The sequence below is a fragment of the Solanum tuberosum genome, unplaced genomic scaffold (genome assembly GCF_000226075.1).
Source record: "Solanum tuberosum cultivar DM 1-3 516 R44 unplaced genomic scaffold, SolTub_3.0 scf00566, whole genome shotgun sequence".
NCBI lineage: Eukaryota > Viridiplantae > Streptophyta > Magnoliopsida > Solanales > Solanaceae > Solanum > Solanum tuberosum.
This window is the reverse complement of record NW_006239496.1, coordinates 125,972-147,848: the sequence shown is the minus strand read 5'-3', so window position 1 is coordinate 147,848 and position 21,877 is coordinate 125,972. Positions and strand designations below refer to the sequence as shown.

General features: G+C 36.4%; 2 protein-coding genes and 1 pseudogene across 2 annotated transcripts in view; 2 read left to right on the top strand and 1 right to left on the bottom strand.

Annotated features, from left to right (window-relative positions):
- The first annotated feature begins 1,459 nt into the window (after positions 1-1,459).
- LOC102601253 (pleiotropic drug resistance protein 1-like) lies at positions 1,460-8,487 on the top strand. The gene is made up of 19 exons (XM_006365744.2): positions 1,460-1,928; positions 2,542-2,662; positions 2,757-2,930; positions 3,121-3,280; positions 3,640-3,716; positions 3,781-3,834; positions 3,931-4,323; positions 4,406-4,687; positions 4,784-5,100; positions 5,196-5,356; positions 5,441-5,701; positions 5,777-5,952; positions 6,020-6,352; positions 6,432-6,722; positions 6,790-6,873; positions 6,957-7,318; positions 7,412-7,583; positions 7,660-7,914; positions 8,000-8,487. The coding sequence occupies exons 1-19, from the start codon at positions 1,555-1,557 to the stop codon at positions 8,258-8,260; spliced, it is 4,308 nt and encodes a 1,435-aa protein (XP_006365806.1). The 5' UTR covers positions 1,460-1,554; the 3' UTR covers positions 8,261-8,487.
- Positions 8,488-9,931: 1,444 nt separating this feature from the next.
- LOC102600906 (pleiotropic drug resistance protein 1-like) lies at positions 9,932-16,659 on the top strand (annotated as a pseudogene).
- A 2,088-nt stretch (positions 16,660-18,747) lies between these two features.
- The window catches only part of LOC102600572 (UPF0061 protein azo1574-like), a 10,063-nt gene continuing 6,933 nt past the window's right edge, over positions 18,748-21,877 (bottom strand). Inside the window, exons 6-8 of the mRNA XM_006365743.2 lie at positions 20,911-21,217; positions 20,527-20,800; positions 18,748-19,207 (exon numbers count right to left, since the gene is read on the bottom strand). Of these exons, the coding sequence (XP_006365805.1) occupies positions 18,953-19,207; positions 20,527-20,800; positions 20,911-21,217 (836 nt within the window). The 3' untranslated portion in view covers positions 18,748-18,952. The remainder of the gene's footprint in view (positions 19,208-20,526; positions 20,801-20,910; positions 21,218-21,877) is intronic.

Here is a 21,877-nt window from a genome sequence, read left to right as displayed (position 1 = left end):
ATTAACCTCCTCAAAATATGAATAAGAGTTGGACATGCCTAACTCTTTACGATACAGAGTTTAAGATCTTTTATTAAAATTTGACTTCAAATAATCAATTTTATTGAATCGTTTCTGATCGACTAAGGAGTAAGGAGTATAAGTGGATAGGAAAAAATATTAGAAGAGTTCCCACTAGATTTTTAATAGTTTATTCTGACTTTTGTAATTTCTAGATGATGTAGAGTACAACTAAAAATAAAATAAAATAAAATAGATTGGACCCAACATAAATATATAGGATCAGTAGCAAAATATTTATTGTTCCAACTTCCTAGTAATGTCATTCTGGAAAAAATTGATGGTTTTGGATGCTGATATACTACAATATACTCCCTCTCCCCCTCTGTCCTTAATTACTTGTCCATTTTTCCTTTTATAGTTGTCCCTAATTACTTGTCCATTATGGCAAATCAAGAAAGGACAATTTTTTTTTACCTATTATACCCTCAATTAAATGATTAATTACTTAAAAAAATGTAGAACTTTTCATCTACTTCATAATTAATAGGATAAAATGGTAAACTCACTATGTCATTAATTGTTTTCTTAATTGATGTGTCAATTCAAAAGTGAACAAGTAATTAGGGACAGAGAGAGTATAACCAGAATGGCCAATAAAGTAGAGTTGTTACATCGAAAAATCGAATCAAATAACAAAAACGAATCAATTGAGAGACTTTTTTTTCGTTGTTTGGTTTAGTTAGGCTTTTTTTTTTTTGGTTTAATATGACACATAGGGCCGGTTTGTGTGGTTTGATTTTTCAATTTAAAGAATCTACAAATTTCAATTTTAAGCAAAAAGTAATAGAAAAAATCCGGACCAAATCGATTAGATAAATACCAATCTAAAAATCATAGTTAGTTAGTTACACACTTTTGGCTTGTAGTAGTACTTTGCCTTGACATTCTAATTTGATTTGTAATCTTTATTTTGATATATAAGTAAAAAACTCAATTTCATGTTAAAAATAACTTCGCGTTAAATTATTCATCACTATTTATTACAATTATTACCATCATGATCTATTGGTAAACAAACATTTTTCTTAAAAAGTAAATACTTGATAGTGTTATGCTTGAATATAGTTGCCAAATTCAATATCACTGCTAACCTCATTTTCAACATGCTAGAACTTTCTTTCTGTTTGTTGAGCTCCGAGCTTGTGGTCCTTCTTTGAATGTGGGTACAATTGTGGGAGGGACGCATTACCAGTTATCGTGTCCACGGTAAAAGTTGGATAGCCAAGTGCAGAGCGGATAACTGCTGAAAGCATCTATGAACACACCTAGCAAATAGTCCTTTTTTTTAGTCCCCGGCCGCTACTCTTTAGGTGTGCACTAGTCAATAGTTTTAGAAAAAGTATATTTAAAAGAATTTGGGCAAAATTAGTTTTTCTAAAACCATATACTATTCAATTGCATGCCCCCATCCTTTTTGTTCTTGCTACTATATAATAATCCCTTAGCTTTTAAACTTTAGCAACACACTTAACTAACTTTGTTTGGTTCAAAATGGAGCCAACTAATTCAAGAGGTACTAGTTTGAGAGAAAAAATAATCAGGGGAAGTAGTTTGAGAGGGAGCTTAAGTTCAAAGAGGAATAGTACTAATAACTCCAGGTGGAGTGGCAATGATGGGGAGATTTTTAATCGTTCAACGAGAGACGAAGATGATGAAGAGGCTCTTAAATGGGCAGCTCTTGAAAAACTTCCAACGTTTGATCGTTTGAGAAAAGGTCTCTTGTTGGGATCACAAGGTGCATCTGCTGAAATTGATATACATGATATTGGTTTTCAAGAAAGAAACAAGTTGCTTGAAAGGCTTGTCAAAGTTGCAGATGAGGATAATGAGAAGCTCTTGTTGAAACTCAGGCAAAGAATTGACAGGTAAGTGGATGTATATATCTTCTGTCATTGTTGATGAACGAAAAATAACTATATAGACGACACCATTTAACTGTGATTAAATATCAGCAATGTTCGTTAGGAGTTTTTAGGACTTGTTAGAGATATATACATACGTTGTTAGAAGCTTGTGGTCTTAAATATGTCATAATGTGGCTGTAGGACTTCTGAAACTTGCTGCCTTAAACATGTTATATCACTTGTGTGGCTACAGAAGTTTCTCACGAAAGGTAGAATAAAAAGCTAAGTTTGGTGTTTCTAGGTATAAAAATGTATCATTTTTTCTGTAATGAATTAATAAGGATATATTAATATGTAACTGAGACATATGTAAACAAAGTGGCATGAATAGTGAAGATTCATATAGTCAAACTGTCTTGCTTACAAACTGAGACGTTGTAGTTGTTATGCTGTTGTTTATCTAAGACTAATTTTTTTTTATAATATTTAATTGAGACTGACTTAAATGGAACGACATGGACGATGATGATTCATATTGTCATTAGTCCGACTTGGTTAGAATTGAGACGTAGTTATTGTGATGCTGTTGATTATCTATGACTAGTTGTTTGACAATTCTTTTTTCTTTTCACAGAGTTGGGATAGATTTGCCAGAAATAGAAGTAAGATATGAGCATTTAACTATTGAGGCAGATGCATATATAGGAAGTAGAGCTTTGCCTACATTTATCAACTTTATCACTAATTTTCTTGAGGTAAAATATCTAAAAGAAAATCTTGATTTCGAATCTCAATTCTCTTTAACAAAAAGGATGTTTGTAACTAACTTTTTATTTTTTGGATTCATAGGATATATTGAACCCTCTCCATATCCTACCGAGTCGAAAGAGGAAACTAACTATTCTTAATGATGTGAGTGGTATCATTAAGCCTCGCAGATTGACTTTGCTTTTAGGACCTCCAAGTTCCGGGAAAACTACATTATTATTAGCTTTGGCCGGAAAGCTCGACTCTGCCCTTAAGGTAACACCATTAGTTCTATGTATCGAAGGGATTTAAGTTATATATATACTGATAGTTCAAAGATTAGTTGTCATTTTTGTCGTTCCAACAATTAATATATACTTCTTATTATAGACTGTCAATGCATAAAACTCAAACTCCAAACCAAACATTTGTTTGTGTGGTTGCTTTTTTGTTATTTGGAAATCAGGTTACTGGAAAAGTGACCTATAATGGACATGAAATGAATGAGTTTGTGCCGCAAAGAACAGCTGCTTATATTAGCCAGTATGATTTACATATTGGAGAAATGACTGTGAGAGAAACCTTGGAATTCTCTGCCAGATGCCAGGGAGTTGGATCGAGTTATGGTTAGAATTTCTTTCCTTTTTTCTTAATCACTAAACCCAAAAATGATCTTTAGTGGCAATTAATTAACGACAATAATTTAATTGCCACTATATATGTTTTTTTTAGAGGCATTTAGCACGGTTTGTAAATGTCCCTAAAGCCTATAGCGATATTGGATCCATTGACAATTAATTAATGCTGGTAAAGTCTTTAGCACTCTTTATTAATATGCATATTTATTGCCGCTAAAAGTTGTTTTTGTTGTAATGAATCTTGATCATATTTCAAACTTCTTGTTCTTTAAAAAAAACATTTTGTGTTGAAATTTAACTAACGTGGATGATATATCGATTGATGTTTCTCGGAATTGTTTTTGCAGAGATGTTGGTTGAACTGACAAGAAGAGAGAAAGAAGCTAAAATCAAGCCAGATCCTGATATTGATATTTTCATGAAGGTAAGCAACTAGAATATTTCCTTTCTCTAAAACAAATGCTTATAATTATTTTGTGACAATGTAGGCATTAGCTGCAGAGGGACAAGAAGCCAATTTTGTTACAGAATATGTTCTGAAGGTAACAGAAATATGTTTCACTAATTTCTCAAAATTTCCGACGATCAGAAGGCTGAGGAAAATTTGATAACTAAATGATTTGTGTATTCCACTGCAGCTTTTGGGGCTGGATATTTGTGCAGATACTATGGTGGGAGATGAAATGATAAGGGGAATTTCAGGAGGACAAAAGAAGCGTGTGACAACCGGTGAAATGCTCGTTGGACCGTCCAAGGCACTTTTCATGGATGAAATCTCAACTGGATTGGATAGTTCCACTACTTACTCAATAGTGAACTCACTAAGACAATCTGTGCAAATCTTGCACGGAACTGCTGTGATATCTCTCTTGCAGCCAGCACCGGAGACGTACAACTTGTTTGACGACATTATTCTGTTATCAGATGGGAAAATTGTCTATCAGGGCCCTCGAGAGGATGTGCTTGGCTTCTTCGAGTCCATGGGTTTCAAATGTCCTGATAGAAAAGGCGTGGCCGACTTCTTGCAAGAAGTATGTCTTACAATAAACTAATAAGGTTGACAATGATTGATCTATTTTCCCTTCTGATGGTGGAAATTTAAATTCATTGCAGGTGACTTCAAAGAAAGATCAACAGCAATATTGGGTGAGGAGGGATGAAACTTACCGGTTTATCACGTCAAAAGAATTTGCTGAAGCATATCAATCGTTCCATGTTGGAAGGAAACTTGTGGATGATCTTGCAGCTTCATATGACAAGAGTAAAAGCCATCCTGCTGCTTTGTCAACTCAAAAGTATGGTATAGGGAAGAAACAACTCTTAAAGGTTTGCACTGAACGAGAATTCTTACTAATGAAGAGGAACTCATTTGTTTACATCTTCAAGTTCATTCAGGTGACAACTTGTCAATGAAAATATTAAATTTCAAGTCTCCGGCTCATCATATTTGCTCGCAAGTACTAATACCTCATGGTTTTGATCTGTTCACAGCTTACAATTATGGCACTCATATCAATGACTCTCTTTTTCCGTACTAAGATGCCGCGTGATACAATTGAAGATGGAGTAAAATATGTTGGTGCCCTCTTTTTTGTAGTCACTATGATTATGTTTAACGGAATGGCTGAGATCGCCCTGACAATTTACAAACTTCCTGTCTTCTACAAGCAAAGGGACCTTCTCTTTTACCCTTCATGGGCTTATGCAATGCCCACATGGATACTCAAAATCCCTATAACATTTGTTGAAGTTGGACTTTGGGTGTTCCTCACTTACTATGTCATCGGATTTGATCCGAGCCCTGCAAGGTAAGAGAAGAAATAGATGATGCAGTATCAAGATCAGGTTACCTTCAACAGTTTCCTTTTTCCTGTGATTACTTAACATGAGTCTATTTTTGCAGATTTTTCAAACATTTTTTGCTACTCATATTAGTAAACCAGATGGCGTCAGGATTGTTCCGCTTCATTGGGGCAACTGGAAGGACCATGGGAGTTGCTAATACATTTGGAACATTTGTTCTGCTTTTACAGTTTGCATTGGGTGGATTCGTTCTTTCACGAGGTATATTTGGTGATTTATGTGTTCGTAGAAGCTTTAATCTTGCTAAAACCAACTACTGCTAACAGACTACTGCTGATAGTGTAGATGATGTGAAGAAATGGTGGCTATGGGGTTACTGGTCATCACCGATGATGTATTCTATGAATTCAATTCTTGTGAATGAATTTGGTGGAAAAAGGTGGAAACAAATTGCACCAATTGGAACTGATTCACTTGGAGTTACAGTTGTAAGATCTCGAGGGTTCTTCACAAATGCATACTGGTACTGGATAGGCGTCGGTGCACTAATTGGATTCACAATCGTCTTTAACATCTGCTACAGTCTTGCACTCGCTTATCTCAACCGTGAGTATATTTAGAGTTTCACCATTCATTTCCCCTAAAGGTGAAAACATTGAATGTTTAGTTGAATATCTACAGCATTTGGTAAGCCGCAAGGTATGATATCAGAAGACAGTGATGATGCCAAAACAACAAGCACTGAGAAAGAAGTGTCCACTAGTGAGGGCCAGAATAAGAAAAAGGGAATGGTTCTTCCATTTGAACCGCATTCTATAACCTTCGATGAAGTTACATACTCTGTTGACATGCCTCAGGTAACTAGCTAGGAATTGTTGTAGGATAAAAAAATTATAATACTTAACATTCCAATGATACTTCCAGGAAATGAAAAATCAAGGTGTCACTGAAGATAGATTGGTACTTCTGAATGGTGTATGTGGAGCTTTCAGGCCCGGTGTTTTGACAGCATTGATGGGAGTTAGTGGTGCTGGAAAAACAACGTTACTGGATGTATTGGCCGGACGAAAAACAGGAGGATATATTGAGGGTAGTATCAAGATATCTGGCTATCCGAAGAAGCAAGAAACGTTTGCTCGTATATCTGGATACTGTGAGCAGAATGATATCCATTCACCTTATGTTACAGTTTATGAGTCATTAGTATACTCAGCTTGGTTGCGTTTACCTTCTGATGTTGATGAAAAGACCAGAAAGGTTGGCTCCTTTTGAATATAAGTTAAATGCAGTTAATGTGGAAATCATATGACATTTCCTATTTAATATCCTTGTGCAGATGTTTGTTGATGAAGTTATGGAACTTGTGGAGCTTACACCATTAAGGTCAGCCTTGGTTGGTCTGCCAGGAGTTAACGGTCTCTCAACCGAGCAACGCAAAAGGTTGACCATTGCAGTGGAACTAGTGGCAAACCCCTCTATCATTTTCATGGATGAACCAACTTCGGGGTTGGATGCAAGAGCTGCTGCAATTGTTATGAGAACTGTTAGGAACACAGTTGACACAGGAAGAACTGTTGTTTGTACCATCCATCAACCTAGTATCGACATTTTTGAAGCCTTTGATGAGGTGAATTTAATAAATGTCATCTTTCTCTTTTGACATTGAATACTAATATGAAGACCACTCTTTGCAGCTATTTCTAATGAAACGAGGAGGAAAAGAGATATATGTTGGTCCATTGGGTCACCATTCTTGCCATTTGATCAGATACTTTGAGGTAAGTTGTCTAAGCAGATAAATGAGCCTCCCGTTTTTCAAGTTAATACGATCGAATAACAAACTAATTCTTCTTGTATTCAGTCAATTCCTGGGGTAAGTAAAATACAAGATGGCTACAATCCAGCAACTTGGATGTTAGAAGTCACAAACTCAGCTCAAGAAATGATGTTGGGGGTTGATTTCACCGATTTATACAAAAAATCAGATCTTTACAGGAGGAACAAAATATTGATTAGAGAACTTAGCGTGCCTGGCCCTGGTACAAAAGACCTGCATTTCAACAATCAATACTCACAACCATTTTGGACCCAATGTATGGCTTGCCTTTGGAAGCAACATTGGTCATACTGGCGTAATCCTGCTTATACTGCAGTCAGATATATCTTTACAATCATCATCGCCTTGGCCATTGGGACAATGTTCTGGGATCTTGGTACTAAAGTGTAAGTCCAAACATATGACGGAACAAGTACTCATATAATTTGGAAAATACTTTCAGTTATTAATGCTAAAAGCTTATTTTTTTGGTATTACAGCAGTAAGAGCCAAGACCTATTTAACGCTATGGGATCTATGTATGCTCCAGTTCTCTTCCTTGGTTTTCAAAATGCATCATCAGTGATGCCTGTTGTAGCCGTTGAGCGTACAGTATTTTACAGGGAAAGAGCTGCTGGAATGTATTCTTCCCTCCCATATGCCTTTGGACAAGTAAGCAGAGGCTCTAACTTCTTATAAGCCAATTTCTGGTTTAAAAAGTCTAAAAAGAAATAATTTTAATTTGCAGGCTTTCATTGAAATACCATATGTCTTTGTGCAAGCTGTTACCTATGGTGTTATCATCTATGCTATGATCGGATTTGAATGGACAGTGACCAAGTTCTTTTGGTACTTGTTTATCATGTATTTCACTCTCTTGTACTTCACCTTCTATGGTCTGATGAGCGTTGCCGTTTCCCCAAATCAAAATATTGCGCAAATTGTCTCTCTCTTCGGCTATGCAATGTGGAATCTTTTCTCAGGATTCATGATTCCACGACCTGTAAGTTTATTCCATTTTGTTCTACATGAAAATCAATTTAGAGCTTGAAAATGATGACATGTTTTCATTGTTTTTAAATAACCAGAGTATGCCCATATGGTGGAGATGGTACTATTGGGCTTGTCCTGTTTCATGGACATTGTATGGTTTGGTTGCATCGCAATTCGGAGACCTCCAAGATAAACTTACTGATAGTGATGAAACAGCCAAACATTTCTTGAGGCGTTACTTCGGGTTCAAGCATGATTTTCTTGGAGTAGTTGCATTTGTGACTGTTGCATATGCTGTTGTTTTTGCCTTCACATTTGCTTTGGCTATTAAGGTTTTCAACTTCCAGAAGAGATAGAAGAGCTTACCTGTGTATTCAGGTTACCACTTGAAGAAGTATATATATATATATATATATGTTCTGTTTGTTTTGTATCGCGTTACTATGCAGTGAAATGTCCCGTTGATTTTGTAAGTTCGTTAGTTTGAATCGATTTTGTAACGTTTTTGGTATTCTTGAACTTTCAGGAAGTCCAAGCTAATGTGTAAGGCTAATCTGAATCGAAATAATGAAGCTTGACATCTCTGTCTTTTATGTTTACAAAGTACTGGTCTTAGTTGAGGTGTCAAAATGAAAACTGAAATAATGGCCAAAAAATAGAAGAGGAAAAATCCGTCGTTAATTAATCGAAGTTGAACATGCCAAACTCTTTAATGATGCATACAATAGAGGTTAAATGGATATATTGTCTATCAATTATGATTATTAGAAGAAATTGATTATAAGAAAAATTTTCAACTTCAAATCAAAATCTAGTTTTTTTTTCTTTTCGAAAAAAAGTTTAAGATCTTTATTAGAATTCGACTTCAAATTATCAATTCTATCGAGTCATCTCTGAACGACTAAGGAGTCTATAAGTGGATAGAAAAAAAGATCAGAAGATATGCAATGTTATCAGAAGATATACAACTCTTAAAGATGTAGAGTAAACAAAAGAAAATAGATTGAACCTAACATAAATATATAGAGTAACAAAATATTTAATGTCCCAATCAATGTCAATTCTTAAGCATTTTAATTCTAGCAGAAAACTTTGATGGTTTTAGATACTACAATATACAACCAGAGTGGCCAATAAAGTTGGCCTAGATCACTAGAGTTGTTACACCAAAAAATCAAACCAAACCAAAAAACAAATCAAATTGGAGGAGAATACTTTTTTTGTTGTTGTTTGTTTTATGCAATTTTAACAATTGACAAGCTTTGGTTTGGTTTTGGTTTTAAGCAAAAAGTAATAGAAAAAAATCAGGACCAATCGATTATAAAAATGTCAATCTAAAAATCATAGTTACACACTTTTGGCATGTAGATTAGTTCTTTGCCTTGACATTCTAATTTGATTTGTAATCTTTATTTTGATATATAAGTCTATCTATTTTACGTTTAAAATAACTTTGTTTTTAAACCGAGTTCTTAAATTATTCATCATTATTTATTTCAATTATTACCATCAAGATCTATCGGTAAATGATAATTTTCTTATAAAGTAATTGTCTTGAAAGTGTTATGCTGTAATATAGTTGCCGAAATATCACTGCTAACCCCATTTTCAACATGTTTGGAACTTTCTATTTCGTCGAGCTCTGAGCTTGTGGTCTTCCTTCGAGTGTGGGTACAATAAAATGTATCTGTTTTAAAAAAAATGACAAAAATCCAAAAAATTCGATAAGATCCGAACCAATGAAGAACTGATGTATGCTTGTTTTTAGTTTTAATGTTAGTAAAACCGCCTTCTTCCTGTTCTGTATAATTAATGTCTGATAGTATTTTTTTTTGAATCCCCAACCGCTACTCTTTAGGTGCACACTAGGCGATAGTTTTAATAAAGTTTATTCAAAAGCATTGGGCAAAATTAATTTTTTGTCAAACTATTTATTATTCAATAGCCCCCCTCCTTTTCTACTTGCTATTATACAATAATCCCTTAGCTTTTAAACTTCAGCAACACACTTAACTAACTTTGTTTGGTTCAAAATGGAGCCAACAAATTCAAGAGGTACTAGTTTGAGAGAAAGAATAATCAGGGGAAATAGTTTGAAAGAGAGCTTAAGTTTAAAGGGGAATAGTACTAACAACTCTAGGTGGACTAGCAATGATGGGGAGATTTTTAATCGTTCCACGAGGGACGAAGATGATGAAGAGGCTCTTAAATGGGCAGCTCTTGAAAAACTTCCAACGTTTGATCGTTTGAGAAAAGGTCTCTTGTTTGGATCACAAGGTGCATCTGCTGAAATTGATATACATGATATTGGTTTTCAAGAAAGAAACAAGTTGCTTGAAAGGCTTGTCAAAGTTGCAGATGAGGATAATGAGAAGCTCTTGTTGAAACTCAGGCAAAGAATTGACAGGTAAGTTGATGAACCTTCTGTCGTCTTTGGTGGACGAAAAATATCTATATAGTTGTGATTACATTTTAGCAGTGTATGGAGTTTACTTTAGGGTCAATGTTCGTTAGGAGCTGTTAGAGATATATACGTTGTTAGAAAATCTAGATAATTTATAGTGTTAAAGAAACTAACTTTTATACTCCTTGTACAAATTTATGTAACATAATTTGACTGCGCATGAAGATTAAGAAAGAAAAAATTTCGAAACTTGTGGCTGTAAACATGGCATATCACTTGTCTGGCTACATAATTTTCTCACTAAAGGTAGAATGAAAAGTTAAAGTGTCATTCTTTCTTTAACGAACTAATAAGGAAACAGTTTTGCATAAACTGGAATGGAGAGAGAAATATTAAACTGAGACATATGTAAACGGAGTGACATGGGTTGTGAGGATTCATATAGTCAATCTGACTTGCTTACAAATTGAGACATGTAGTTGTTATACTGTTGTTTATCTAAGACTAGTTTTTTTTAATATAGTATTTGACTTAGGCAGTCTTAAATGGAGCGACTTAGATGATGAAGATTCATATAGTTGCTTAGAATTGAAACGTAGTTATTGTTATACTGTTGTTTATCTATGACTAGTTGTTTTTCCCTCTTGATTTAACATTTATTATTTCTTTTCACAGAGTTGGGATAGATTTGCCAGAAATAGAAGTAAGATATGAGCATTTAACTATTGAGGCAGATGCATATATAGGAAGTAGAGCTTTGCCTACATTTATCAACTTTATCACTAATTTTCTTGAGGTAAAATATCTAAAAGAAAATCTTGATTTCGAATCTCAGTTCTCTTTAACAAAAAAGATGTTTGTAACTTATTTTTTTGTTTTGTTTTTTGGATTCATAGGATATGTTGAACTCTCTCCATATTCTACCGAGTCGAAAGAGAAAACTCACTATTCTTAATGATGTGAGTGGTATCATTAAGCCTTGCAGATTGACTTTGCTTTTAGGACCTCCAGGATGTGGGAAAACTACTTTTTTATTAGCTTTGGCTGGAAAGCTTGACTCTGCCCTTAAGGTAACACCATTAGTTCTACGTATCGAAGGGACTTAAGTTATATATACTGACTGCAAAGATTAGTATCATTTTTATCAGTTCAACAATTAATATGTTCTTATCATAGACTGTCAATGCATAGAACTTAAACTCCAAACCAAATGTTTGTATTTGGTTGTTTTTTTTTTCTGTTTTTCCGAAATCAGGTTACTGGAAAAGTGACCTATAATGGACATGAAATGAATGAATTTGTGCCACAAAGAACAGCTGCTTATATTAGCCAGTATGATTTACACATTGGAGAAATGACTGTGAGAGAAACCTTGGAATTCTCTGCCAGATGCCAGGGAGTTGGCTCGCGTTATGGTTATATTTCAAACTTCTGGTTCAATAAAATCATTTTGTGTTGAAATTTAACTAACGTAGATTGATATATCGATTGATGTTTCTCGGAATTCTTTTGTAGAGATGTTGGTTGAACTGTCAAGAAGAGAGAAAGCAGCCAAAATCAAGCCAGATCCTGATATTGATATTTTCATGAAGGTAAGCAACTAGAATATTTCCTTTCTCAAAAACAAATGCTTATAATTATTTTGTGACAATGTAGGCATTAGCAACAGAGGGACAAGAAGCCGTTTTTGTTACAGATTATGTTCTGAAGGTAACAAAAATTGATGTTCACTATTTTCTCGAAATTCCCGACGATCAGAAGGTGGAAGAAAATTTGATAACTGAGTGATTCGTGTATTCTACTGCAGCTTTTGGGACTGGATATTTGTGCAGATACTATGGTGGGAGATGAAATGATAAGGGGTATTTCAGGAGGACAAAAGAAGCGCGTGACAACCGGTGAAATGCTTGTTGGACCATCGAAGGCACTTTTCATGGATGAAATCTCAACTGGATTGGATAGTTCCACCACTTACTCAATAGTGAAATCTCTAAGACAATATGTGCAAATCTTGAACGGAACTGCTGTGATATCCCTCTTGCAGCCAGCACCCGAGACATTCAACTTGTTTGACGACATTATTCTACTATCAGATGAAAAAATTGTTTATCAGGGCCCTCGAGAGGATGTCCTTGGCTTCTTCGAGTCCATGGGCTTCAGATGTCCTGATAGAAAAGGCGTGGCCGACTTTTTGCAAGAAGTATGTCTTACAAGAAACTACAAAACTAATAAGGTTGACAAGCAATGATCTATTTCCCTTCTGATGGTGAAAATTTAAATTTGTTGCAGGTGACTTCAAAGAAAGATCAACAGCAATATTGGGTGAGGAGGGATGAAACTTACCGGTTTATCACCTCAAAAGAATTTGCTGAGGCATATCAATCGTTCCATGTTGGGAGGAAACTCGCGGATGAGCTTGCAGCTTCATATGACAAGAGCAAAAGCCATCCTGCTGCTTTGTCAACTCAAAAGTATGGTATAGGGAAGAAACAACTCTTAAAGGTCTGCACTGAACGAGAACTCTTACTAATGAAGAGGAACTCATTTATTTACATCTTCAAGTTCATTCAGGTGATCACTTGTCTATAAAAATATTAAATTTTCACGTCTCTGGCTCATCATATTTGCTTGCAAGTACTAATGCCTCAAATCTGTTCACAGAATATGATTATGGCAGTCATAACAATGACCCTCTTTTTCCGTACTAAGATGCCCCATGATACTATAGAAGATGGAGGAAAATATGCTGGTGCCCTCTTTTTTATACTCATTCTGATTATGTTTAGCGGAATGATTGAGATAGGCTTGGTAATTTACAAACTTCCTATCTTCTACAAGCAGAGGGACCTTCTGTTTTTCCCTTCATGGGCTTATGCAATGCCCTCATGGATACTCAAAATCCCTATAGCATTTGTTGAAGTTGGCCTTTGGGTGTTCCTCACTTACTATGTAATCGGATTTGATCCAAGCCCTGTAAGGTAAGGTTAAAATAAAGATGATGCAGTATAAATATCAGGTTAACTTCAACAGTTTCCTTTTTTCCTTCTGCAGATTATTCAAACATTTCTTGCTACTCATATTAGTAAACCAGATGACATCAGGAATGTGCCGCTTCATTGGGGCTGCTGGAAGGACCATGGGAGTTGCAAATACATATGGAACATTTGCTCTGCTTTTACTATTTGGATTGGGTGGATTCGTTCTTTCACGAGGTATAGTTGTTGATTTATGTGGTTGTAGAAGATTTTATCTTCCTAAAACTGACTCCTGCTAATATTGTAGATGATGTGAAGAAATGGTGGATATGGGGTTACTGGTCTTCACCGTTGATGTATTCTATGAATTCAATTCTTGTGAATGAATTTGATGGGAAAAGGTGGAAACACATTGCACCAACTGGAACTGATTCACTTGGAGTTGCATTTGTAAGATCTCGAGGTTTCTTCCCAAATGCATACTGGTACTGGATAGGTGTTGGTGCACTTATTGGTTTCACAATCGTCTTTAACATCTTCTACAGTCTCGCACTCGCTTTTCTCAACCGTGAGTATCTTTAGAGTTTTTCCATTTATTTTTCCTTAAAGGTGAATACATTGAATGCTTAGTTGAATATCTACAGCATTTGGTAAGCCGCAAGGTATGATATCCGAAGACAGTGATGATGCCAAAACAACGAACATTGAGAAAGAAGTGTCCACTCGTGAGGGCCAGAATAAGAAAAAGGGAATGGTTCTTCCATTCGAACCACATTCCATTACCTTCGATGAAGTAACATACTCTGTTGACATGCCTCAGGTAACTAGCTGAAAATTGATGTAGGATAAAAAAATTATGATACTTTCAGTGATACTGAACTTTCCAATGATACTTCCAGGAAATGAAAAATCAAGGTGCCACTGAAGATAGATTGGTACTTCTGAATGGTGTATGCGGAGCTTTCAGGCCCGGTGTTTTGACAGCATTGATGGGAGTTAGTGGTGCTGGAAAAACAACGTTACTGGATGTATTGGCCGGACGAAAAACAGGAGGATATATTGAGGGTAGTATCAAGATATCTGGCTATCCGAAGAAGCAAGAAACGTTTGCTCGTATATCTGGATACTGTGAGCAGAATGATATCCATTCACCTTATGTTACAGTTTATGAGTCATTAGTATACTCAGCTTGGTTGCGTTTACCTTCTGATGTTGATGAAAAGACCAGAAAGGTTGGCTCCTTTTGAATATAAGTTAAATGTAGTTGATGTGGAAATCATATGACATTTTTAATATCCTTGTGCAGATGTTTGTTGATGAAGTTATGGAACTTGTGGAGCTTACACCATTAAGGTCAGCCTTGGTTGGTCTGCCAGGAGTTAACGGTCTCTCAACCGAGCAACGCAAAAGGTTGACCATTGCAGTGGAACTAGTGGCAAACCCCTCTATCATTTTCATGGATGAACCAACTTCAGGGCTGGATGCAAGAGCTGCTGCAATTGTTATGAGAACTGTTAGGAACACAGTTGACACAGGAAGAACTGTTGTTTGTACCATCCATCAGCCTAGTATCGACATTTTTGAAGCCTTTGATGAGGTGAATTTAATAAATGTGTCTTCTTTCTCTTTTGATATCTTTACATAGTATCAGAGCCAAGTCCATCCCCGTTTGGGCTCCCGGTCCATGCTCCAGTTGGGCTTGGGACTGAAGGGGGTGTTAGAGTGGGTAAAAGTATCACTTTGGTTGGGGAATGGACTAGTGATTATCTTATATGGACTTGGACAATCCTCCCGTCATGAGTTAGCTTTTGGGGTTAATATAGGTCGAGGTGCCATACTTGTACAAATACTAATATACAGACCACTCTTTGCAGCTATTTCTAATGAAACGAGGAGGAAAAGAGATATATGTTGGTCCATTGGGTCACCATTCTTGCCATTTGATCAGATACTTTGAGGTAAGTTGTCTAAGCAGATAAATGAGCCTCCCGTTTTTCAAGTTAATACGATCGAATAACAAACTAATTCTTCTTGTATTCAGTCAATTCCTGGGGGTAAGTAAAATACACGATGGCTACAATCCAGCAACTTGGATGTTAGAAGTCACAAATTCGGCTCAGGAAACGATGTTGGGGGTTGATTTTACTGATTTATACAAGAAATCAGACCTTTACAGGAGGAATAAAACATTGATTAGTGAACTTAGCGTGCCACGCCCTGGTACAAAAGACCTGCATTTCGACAATCAATACTCACAACCATTTTGGATCCAATGTATGGCTTGCCTTTGGAAGCAACATTGGTCATACTGGCGTAATCCTGCTTATACTGCAGTCAGATATATCTTTACAATCTTCATCGCCTTGGCCATTGGGACAATGTTCTGGGATCTTGGTAGTAAAGTGTAAGTCCCCAAACATATGACGAAACAAGTACTCATATAGTCTGGAAAATACTTTTAGTTCTTAATGCTAAAAGCTTATTTCTTTGTGTTATAGGGGTAAGAAACAAGACCTATTTAACGCTTTGGGATCAATGTATACTCCTGTTTTCTTCCTTGGTTTTCAAAATGCATCATCAGTGTTGCCTGTTGTAGCCGTTGAGCGTACAGTATATTACAGAGAAAGAGCTGCTGGAATGTATTCTGCCATCCCCTATGCCTTTGGACAAGTAAGCAAATGATTTAACTTCTTACAAGCCATTGCCAATCTCCGGTTTAAAAAGTCTAAATAACTCTAATCTGCAGACTTTCATTGAAATACCGTATGTCTTTGTGCAAGCTGTTTCCTTTGGTGTTATCGTCTATGCTATGATTGGATTTGAATGGACAGTGAGCAAGTTTTTTTGGTACTTGTTCATAATGTTCTTCACTCTCTTGTACTTCACCTTCTATGGTATGATGAGCGTTGCCATTACCCCAAATCAACATGTCGCGCAAATTGTCTCTGTCTCCGGATATGGAGTGTGGAATCTCTTCTCAGGATTCATTGTTCCACGACCTGTAAGTTCTTGAAACACTTCCATTTTGTTCACATGAAAATCAATTTTGGAGCTTGAAAATGATGACATGTTTTCGTTGTTTTTTCTTTTAAATAACCAGAGTATGCCCATATGGTGGAGATGGTACTATTGGGCTGATCCTGTTGCCTGGACATTGTATGGTTTGGTTGCATCCCAATTTGGAGACCTCCAAAACAAAATTACTGATAGTGATGAAACAGCCAAACAATTCCTTAGGCGTTACTTCGGGTTCAAGCATGATTTTATTGGTGTAGCTGCAGTTGTGACTGTTGCATATGCTGTTGTTTTTGCCGTCACATTTGCTTTGGCTATTAAGGTTTTCAACTTCCAGAAAAGATAGAAGAGCTTACCTGCTGAAGATATACATGAGGAAAATTGAAGAAATGCTTATAAAACTAGTGTATTCAGGTTACCACTTGAAGATGTATATATATATATATATATATATATGATCGATTGTTTGGTTTTTCGTGTCGAAGGTGATCTGTCAAACACCCTTCGCTGAATAATTGTACCCTTAGCTGAATAATTGTACCGTGTTTATAGGTCAAATATTACTTCAATATGTTAGCATTTGGAACTTCAGAGAAAAAACTATAATGTTTAACTTCGTCATCCTTCTCTGCTTGCCCCCTAGAGTGAAATTTCACATTTATATGATTTCTATGTCCCATGTTGCAATGGATTTTTGGCTATAGATATTGCTGACCTGTTGTCAACCTTAATGACAGTAGCTTCACTGGGATTTTGCTCCAGATCACTTAGAATCTTAGAGCCTGATTAGTTGCACCAGCAGCGGGGTGATGTACGTATTCTGCTTCTGCAGAAGATTGAACTACCACATCTTGCTTTTTTGAATTTCATGAGAGCATGCCTGAACCAAGTGTGAGAGCATATCAACAAGTGCTTTTCATATCATCAACGCTTCCTGCACAATCACTATCTGAATAACCCATCAATTGCCCTTGCTCTTCGTTTTAAAACCAAATACCATAATCAACAGTTCCCTTGATATACTTCAACGTCCGTTTAGCTACACCAAGATGAACTTTGACTTATAGCATGCATAAACCTCGACAGAAGACTTGTCGTGGACATGAGATCAGGTCTTGTTGCTGTCAAATATAGAAAACTAGCAATTATACTTCTATAAACTATTGGATCAGTCATATCACCTCCGTCGGACTTCAAAATCTTTTCATTGTGAAACCAGTAGGGTTGATATAGGCTTACACCCCAAAAGCTAGCTTGTGATGGGAAGATTGTGCAAGACCATATAAGAAAGTTGAAGGCCAGTCCATTCCTAAGTGAATGATGTGGGATTCAACACGTTGTAGGCATAGGCGACGGGTATGTTTACTCCTGCAGCATATGCCGGAAGAGTGTGAAACAAGTTGGATAGTGTATTAGCCAGAAGTTAAACCTGCAATAGTTGTTTGGATTCTCTTGAACACAAGGGCAAAGTTATTACTTACAATGGTGGAAAGTTGGGTATATAGATCAAATATTACTTTTATACATATGTATCAAATCTTGAACATCTTTAACGAAATTCCTGGTTTTGCCACTTGAACGCCTCTAAGTAGGAAAAGTCCATCGAGGAACGAATGCACACATCAATTATATCTAAGAGAACACATTGCATTCAAGTATTTGCTTATCAAATTACAGATCATTCTTAAAAGTTACATCATTGCACCCAAATATTCTCACAAAACAACAAATTAACAGTTGTTGGGTTACTTCTTCAGCAGGAAACTCTATATCTGCTTCATTTGTCAACGATGTAACATCTTTATTTGCAATTCCCTAAGGCACAATATGGTTAAAGAATCATAAATCTGGATCCACATTGAATGATAATCCATGAGATGTAATACCAGATGAAATCCAAACTCCAGTCACGCCTATCTTTCTGTCATCAACCCATACACCTTTTCACATCTCTGTCCAATTTCTGCCTTCAATCATCGTTAGCTCGAGTTCACAGTGCCCATTTTCCAAACCTCAAGGATACTACGTCTCATTTTTTTCCGTGTAAATCACGGGACAGTAGTTGAAAGCTTTGGATTTCAATAAGCAAGGACCTGTTTTTGTAGAGTGGAAATATGAATCAAAGTCAGCAAGATAATGATAAGATACATAGGGTATAATGTATCAATGTGAGCATATAGAGAAAAAAATGATGATGGACGATGGGTTTCTATGACATAATTCAAACTCCTGACGTACTCCTAATACACATCACGCACACACTTGAATAAAATCTTGTATTTATATTACTATTTTTTTCCAGAACTAAGAAAAAGGTTGGTTCTGCTCAGAAAATCAAGAGAAAAAAATATTGTTTGATTATCAAATGTTACATAAAGACTTCCGTAACAAATTAGCTCCAAAGAGGCAAAGAAGCCGCGAAAAAAGTACTTCTCCAAATGCAATAATGTGAAAAAATGTTACCAGGAGTTCTTTCTCTTTTGCAGCGAATCGAGCTGAATCTTCTTCTTACAATACAATTGTTAATGTACTTTTTACACATTACTGCAAGAACGAAGAACTGATTTCTATTATATATATACAAGTGAAACTCTTGTATTACATAGTGGAAATCTTATGAGGAACAAGAAAGCATAAGCATACACCCCGAAACCTTATGAGGAACAAGAAAGCATGCATACACCCGGACGATGAGCCCAAGCTGGAGGCAAGAGTGCATATTTCTGCATGCCCGGTTGTTCATCAAATGGACATTGCATAACCTTCAATAACTGCTGAACCTCCCCAAAATCGCCTTGTTCTGCTGCATCAATGGCATTCTGGCATAGATAGTTTCTGAGGATGTACTTTGGATTTACTGAATTCATTGAAACTTTCCTCTCCTCATCTAATACACCAGTTATAGAGAGCTGCAAGATGTAGGAAAGTGAGACCATAAGTACCTCACATACAAGAATGTAACTTGATGATTTCCAGAGAAGAGTTCACACAAAACAACCACATAAAACAATGGTGTAAGCAGGATTTTATGCAAGCAGTGTCTGTCTATTATCACAACTCAACTACTCAATTTGCAAATGAGTTAACGTCAAGTTGTGTAAGTTACAAGGCTTTGCTTCCTGCTTCAAATAGATGTTTACTAAGTCTCTAACATTGTTTTTCAAGTTGTATCAGCCTTATATATAGATACTATCTTTAAAAGAAAAAACACTACTTACATACAACAGCTTACCCAATGTAATCCCACAAGTGGGGTTTGGGGAGGGTGAGATGTATGCAGACCTTACCCTACCTTTGTGGGGTAGAGAGGTTTCCGATAGATCATCGGCTTAAAAGGGAAATTATTCATGGAAGAGTTGCAAGCAGAAAAAAATGACAACAAATATCAAGATATAAAGCAAAATGAAGCAATAAATAGTAGACACGCATGAAGAATACGAAACAATGTGATTACTAAATATTACTACTAATAAGGAGAAAAAGGATATGGGGCAATCCCCCTCCCTCTCCCACCTAATGGGCGACCACACTATTATCTACATACAAGTACAGAGAACTTCTTTCAACGAAGAGGGTTCATCTGACACCTCTTGTAGAAGGATGTCTCTGCCACAACACAAACCGAACACAAGGTGTTAGACATAAAAGAAGAAGAAGCAGGATGCTAACATGACAAGCCATTTCAATTGATGAGAATATAAGAGTCACATTCAATGCCATACAAGAACGGTGTCATAACTACTTCTCACCCATTGCTTACGTCTACTATCTGTTATTTCCTTTATGTCTTTATTCTAGCTTTTTTAGGCCCAGGGGAGAGGGGACTGGAAAGATGGAGACCTTGAGGAATAACGCAGGGGAGGGGATGAATTTGAAAATCTTCCCATGGATGGAAACTGCTATCCATTACCACCTACCATTACTAGGGTCTAAGGAACAAACAAGGTGAGCAACTAGCTATCCTAAAAGAACATTTGACAATAGTTCAAAGAACAAAATCATAACAGCTTATTATTGAAGTGAATAACAATTCAACTATGGGCAGTTCCAGGACAAAGTCCAATTTCAAAGGACCTTATGTTACCCGACCTTATATTACCCTACTCACTGCACTATTGAGCTCAAGAAGCTAAAACTAATTCCAAACGCATTACATGCTTCATTCCGACCCCTGGGATTGAGGCGGCGGCATTGTATTATTTGAATAAGGAAATTCACTGTCACATACCTCTTGTATATATGACTTTATCCAGCTTGTCCAGGCTTCCCTGCGTTCCATACCAATATCTAAGAGAACATCTTTAAGAGGAATCAATAATTGGTCCTCTGGAATTGCAGGATCAGCTTTGATGTTTGATAGAGATCGAAAGAAATTTGTGTAATCCACTTTATCGGAGACCATATTCTTGAGTAGTTCACCAATCAACTTTTTATTGTACTTCGCCAAACCAAGTTTCCTGGTCATGATATCTTGATAATCATCCATGAATTTGTTACCATATCTAAAGAAGTCATCAAATAAACATCAACAACAGCAAAACAGAAAAATAATCGAGCAATCACAGAGACATAACATTTGAGCAAATGGCCAAATGCAAGTATCTAAAGATACCTTTCCATGGCATAATCTGCCTCTTTATCACTAAGCAACTCAGCAGTAGATAGAGCAGAGGTAAACTGCGCAATATTCCATAAACCTACATCTGGCTGATTTGCAAAACAGTATCTTCTGCCAGGAAGATCAGTGGTATTTGGTGTGTAACTGGGATCAAAAGAATCTAAAAAGCCAAAGGGACCATAGTCAATAGTGAGTCCTAACACACTCATGTTATCAGTGTTCATGACTCCATGTGTGAAACCAACATCCTGCCACCTGACAATCATGGACGCAGTCCTCTCAGCAACTTCCACTGCCCATGCTGAAATAATGCACCCAAATCAATTGGATGTAGGGAAGCAAATTGCCAAAAGCATACATGGACTGGTGCACTTATATTCTTTCTAAATCTTGTGGTCTTAAAGATGACATGTGGAAAGTAAAAAAATTAGAGTTGCGTCAAAAAAGGAAAGAGACATTCTTTATTAAACGGACTAAAAAGAAAAGAAAGACAAACAAATTGAAACGGAGGGAGTATATGTGTAACATCCGGCAATGTGAAATAAATGAAGAGGCTTAGAATTGGAAATTTTCATTTTTGGAAAGAATTTTAAAGTTTTGGAAATTTGGCTAAGTATGGAAATCAGTGAATTTTTTTGCCAACTTTGAGCAGTCGTAACTCCTAGCTCAAGATGAGTTAGGAGTAGTTCCAGTTATGGTTACAAAGTTCGTGGAATGATCTTTCTAACGCCGCCGAGTTTGCTCAATTCCGAGTTCGTATGAGCGAGTTATGGCCATTGAAAGTTGGGCAGTTGGGCAAGGAATCCGTCCGGAAAATTAAGGGTATTTTGGTCTTTTTCCCTAGCCTTTTATTTTGGTTTATAAATGTGTTAGGCTGATCATTTTGATCAGTTTTACCATTTTAAAAGGAGTGAGAGTGAGGGTTTTGAGAGAAGAAGAAGAGAAGAAGAAGAGAAGAAGG

Excerpts from the sequence above, each read along its gene's own strand:
- LOC102601253 (XM_006365744.2), top strand. The coding sequence starts at position 1,555 with ATGGAGCCAACTAATTCAAGAGGTACTAGTTTGAGAGAAAAAATAATC. Across the intron at positions 3,717-3,780 it reads ATATTGATATTTTCATGAAG|GCATTAGCTGCAGAGGGACA; the intron begins GTAAGCAACTAG and ends GTGACAATGTAG. Across the intron at positions 4,324-4,405 it reads TGGCCGACTTCTTGCAAGAA|GTGACTTCAAAGAAAGATCA; the intron begins GTATGTCTTACA and ends AATTCATTGCAG.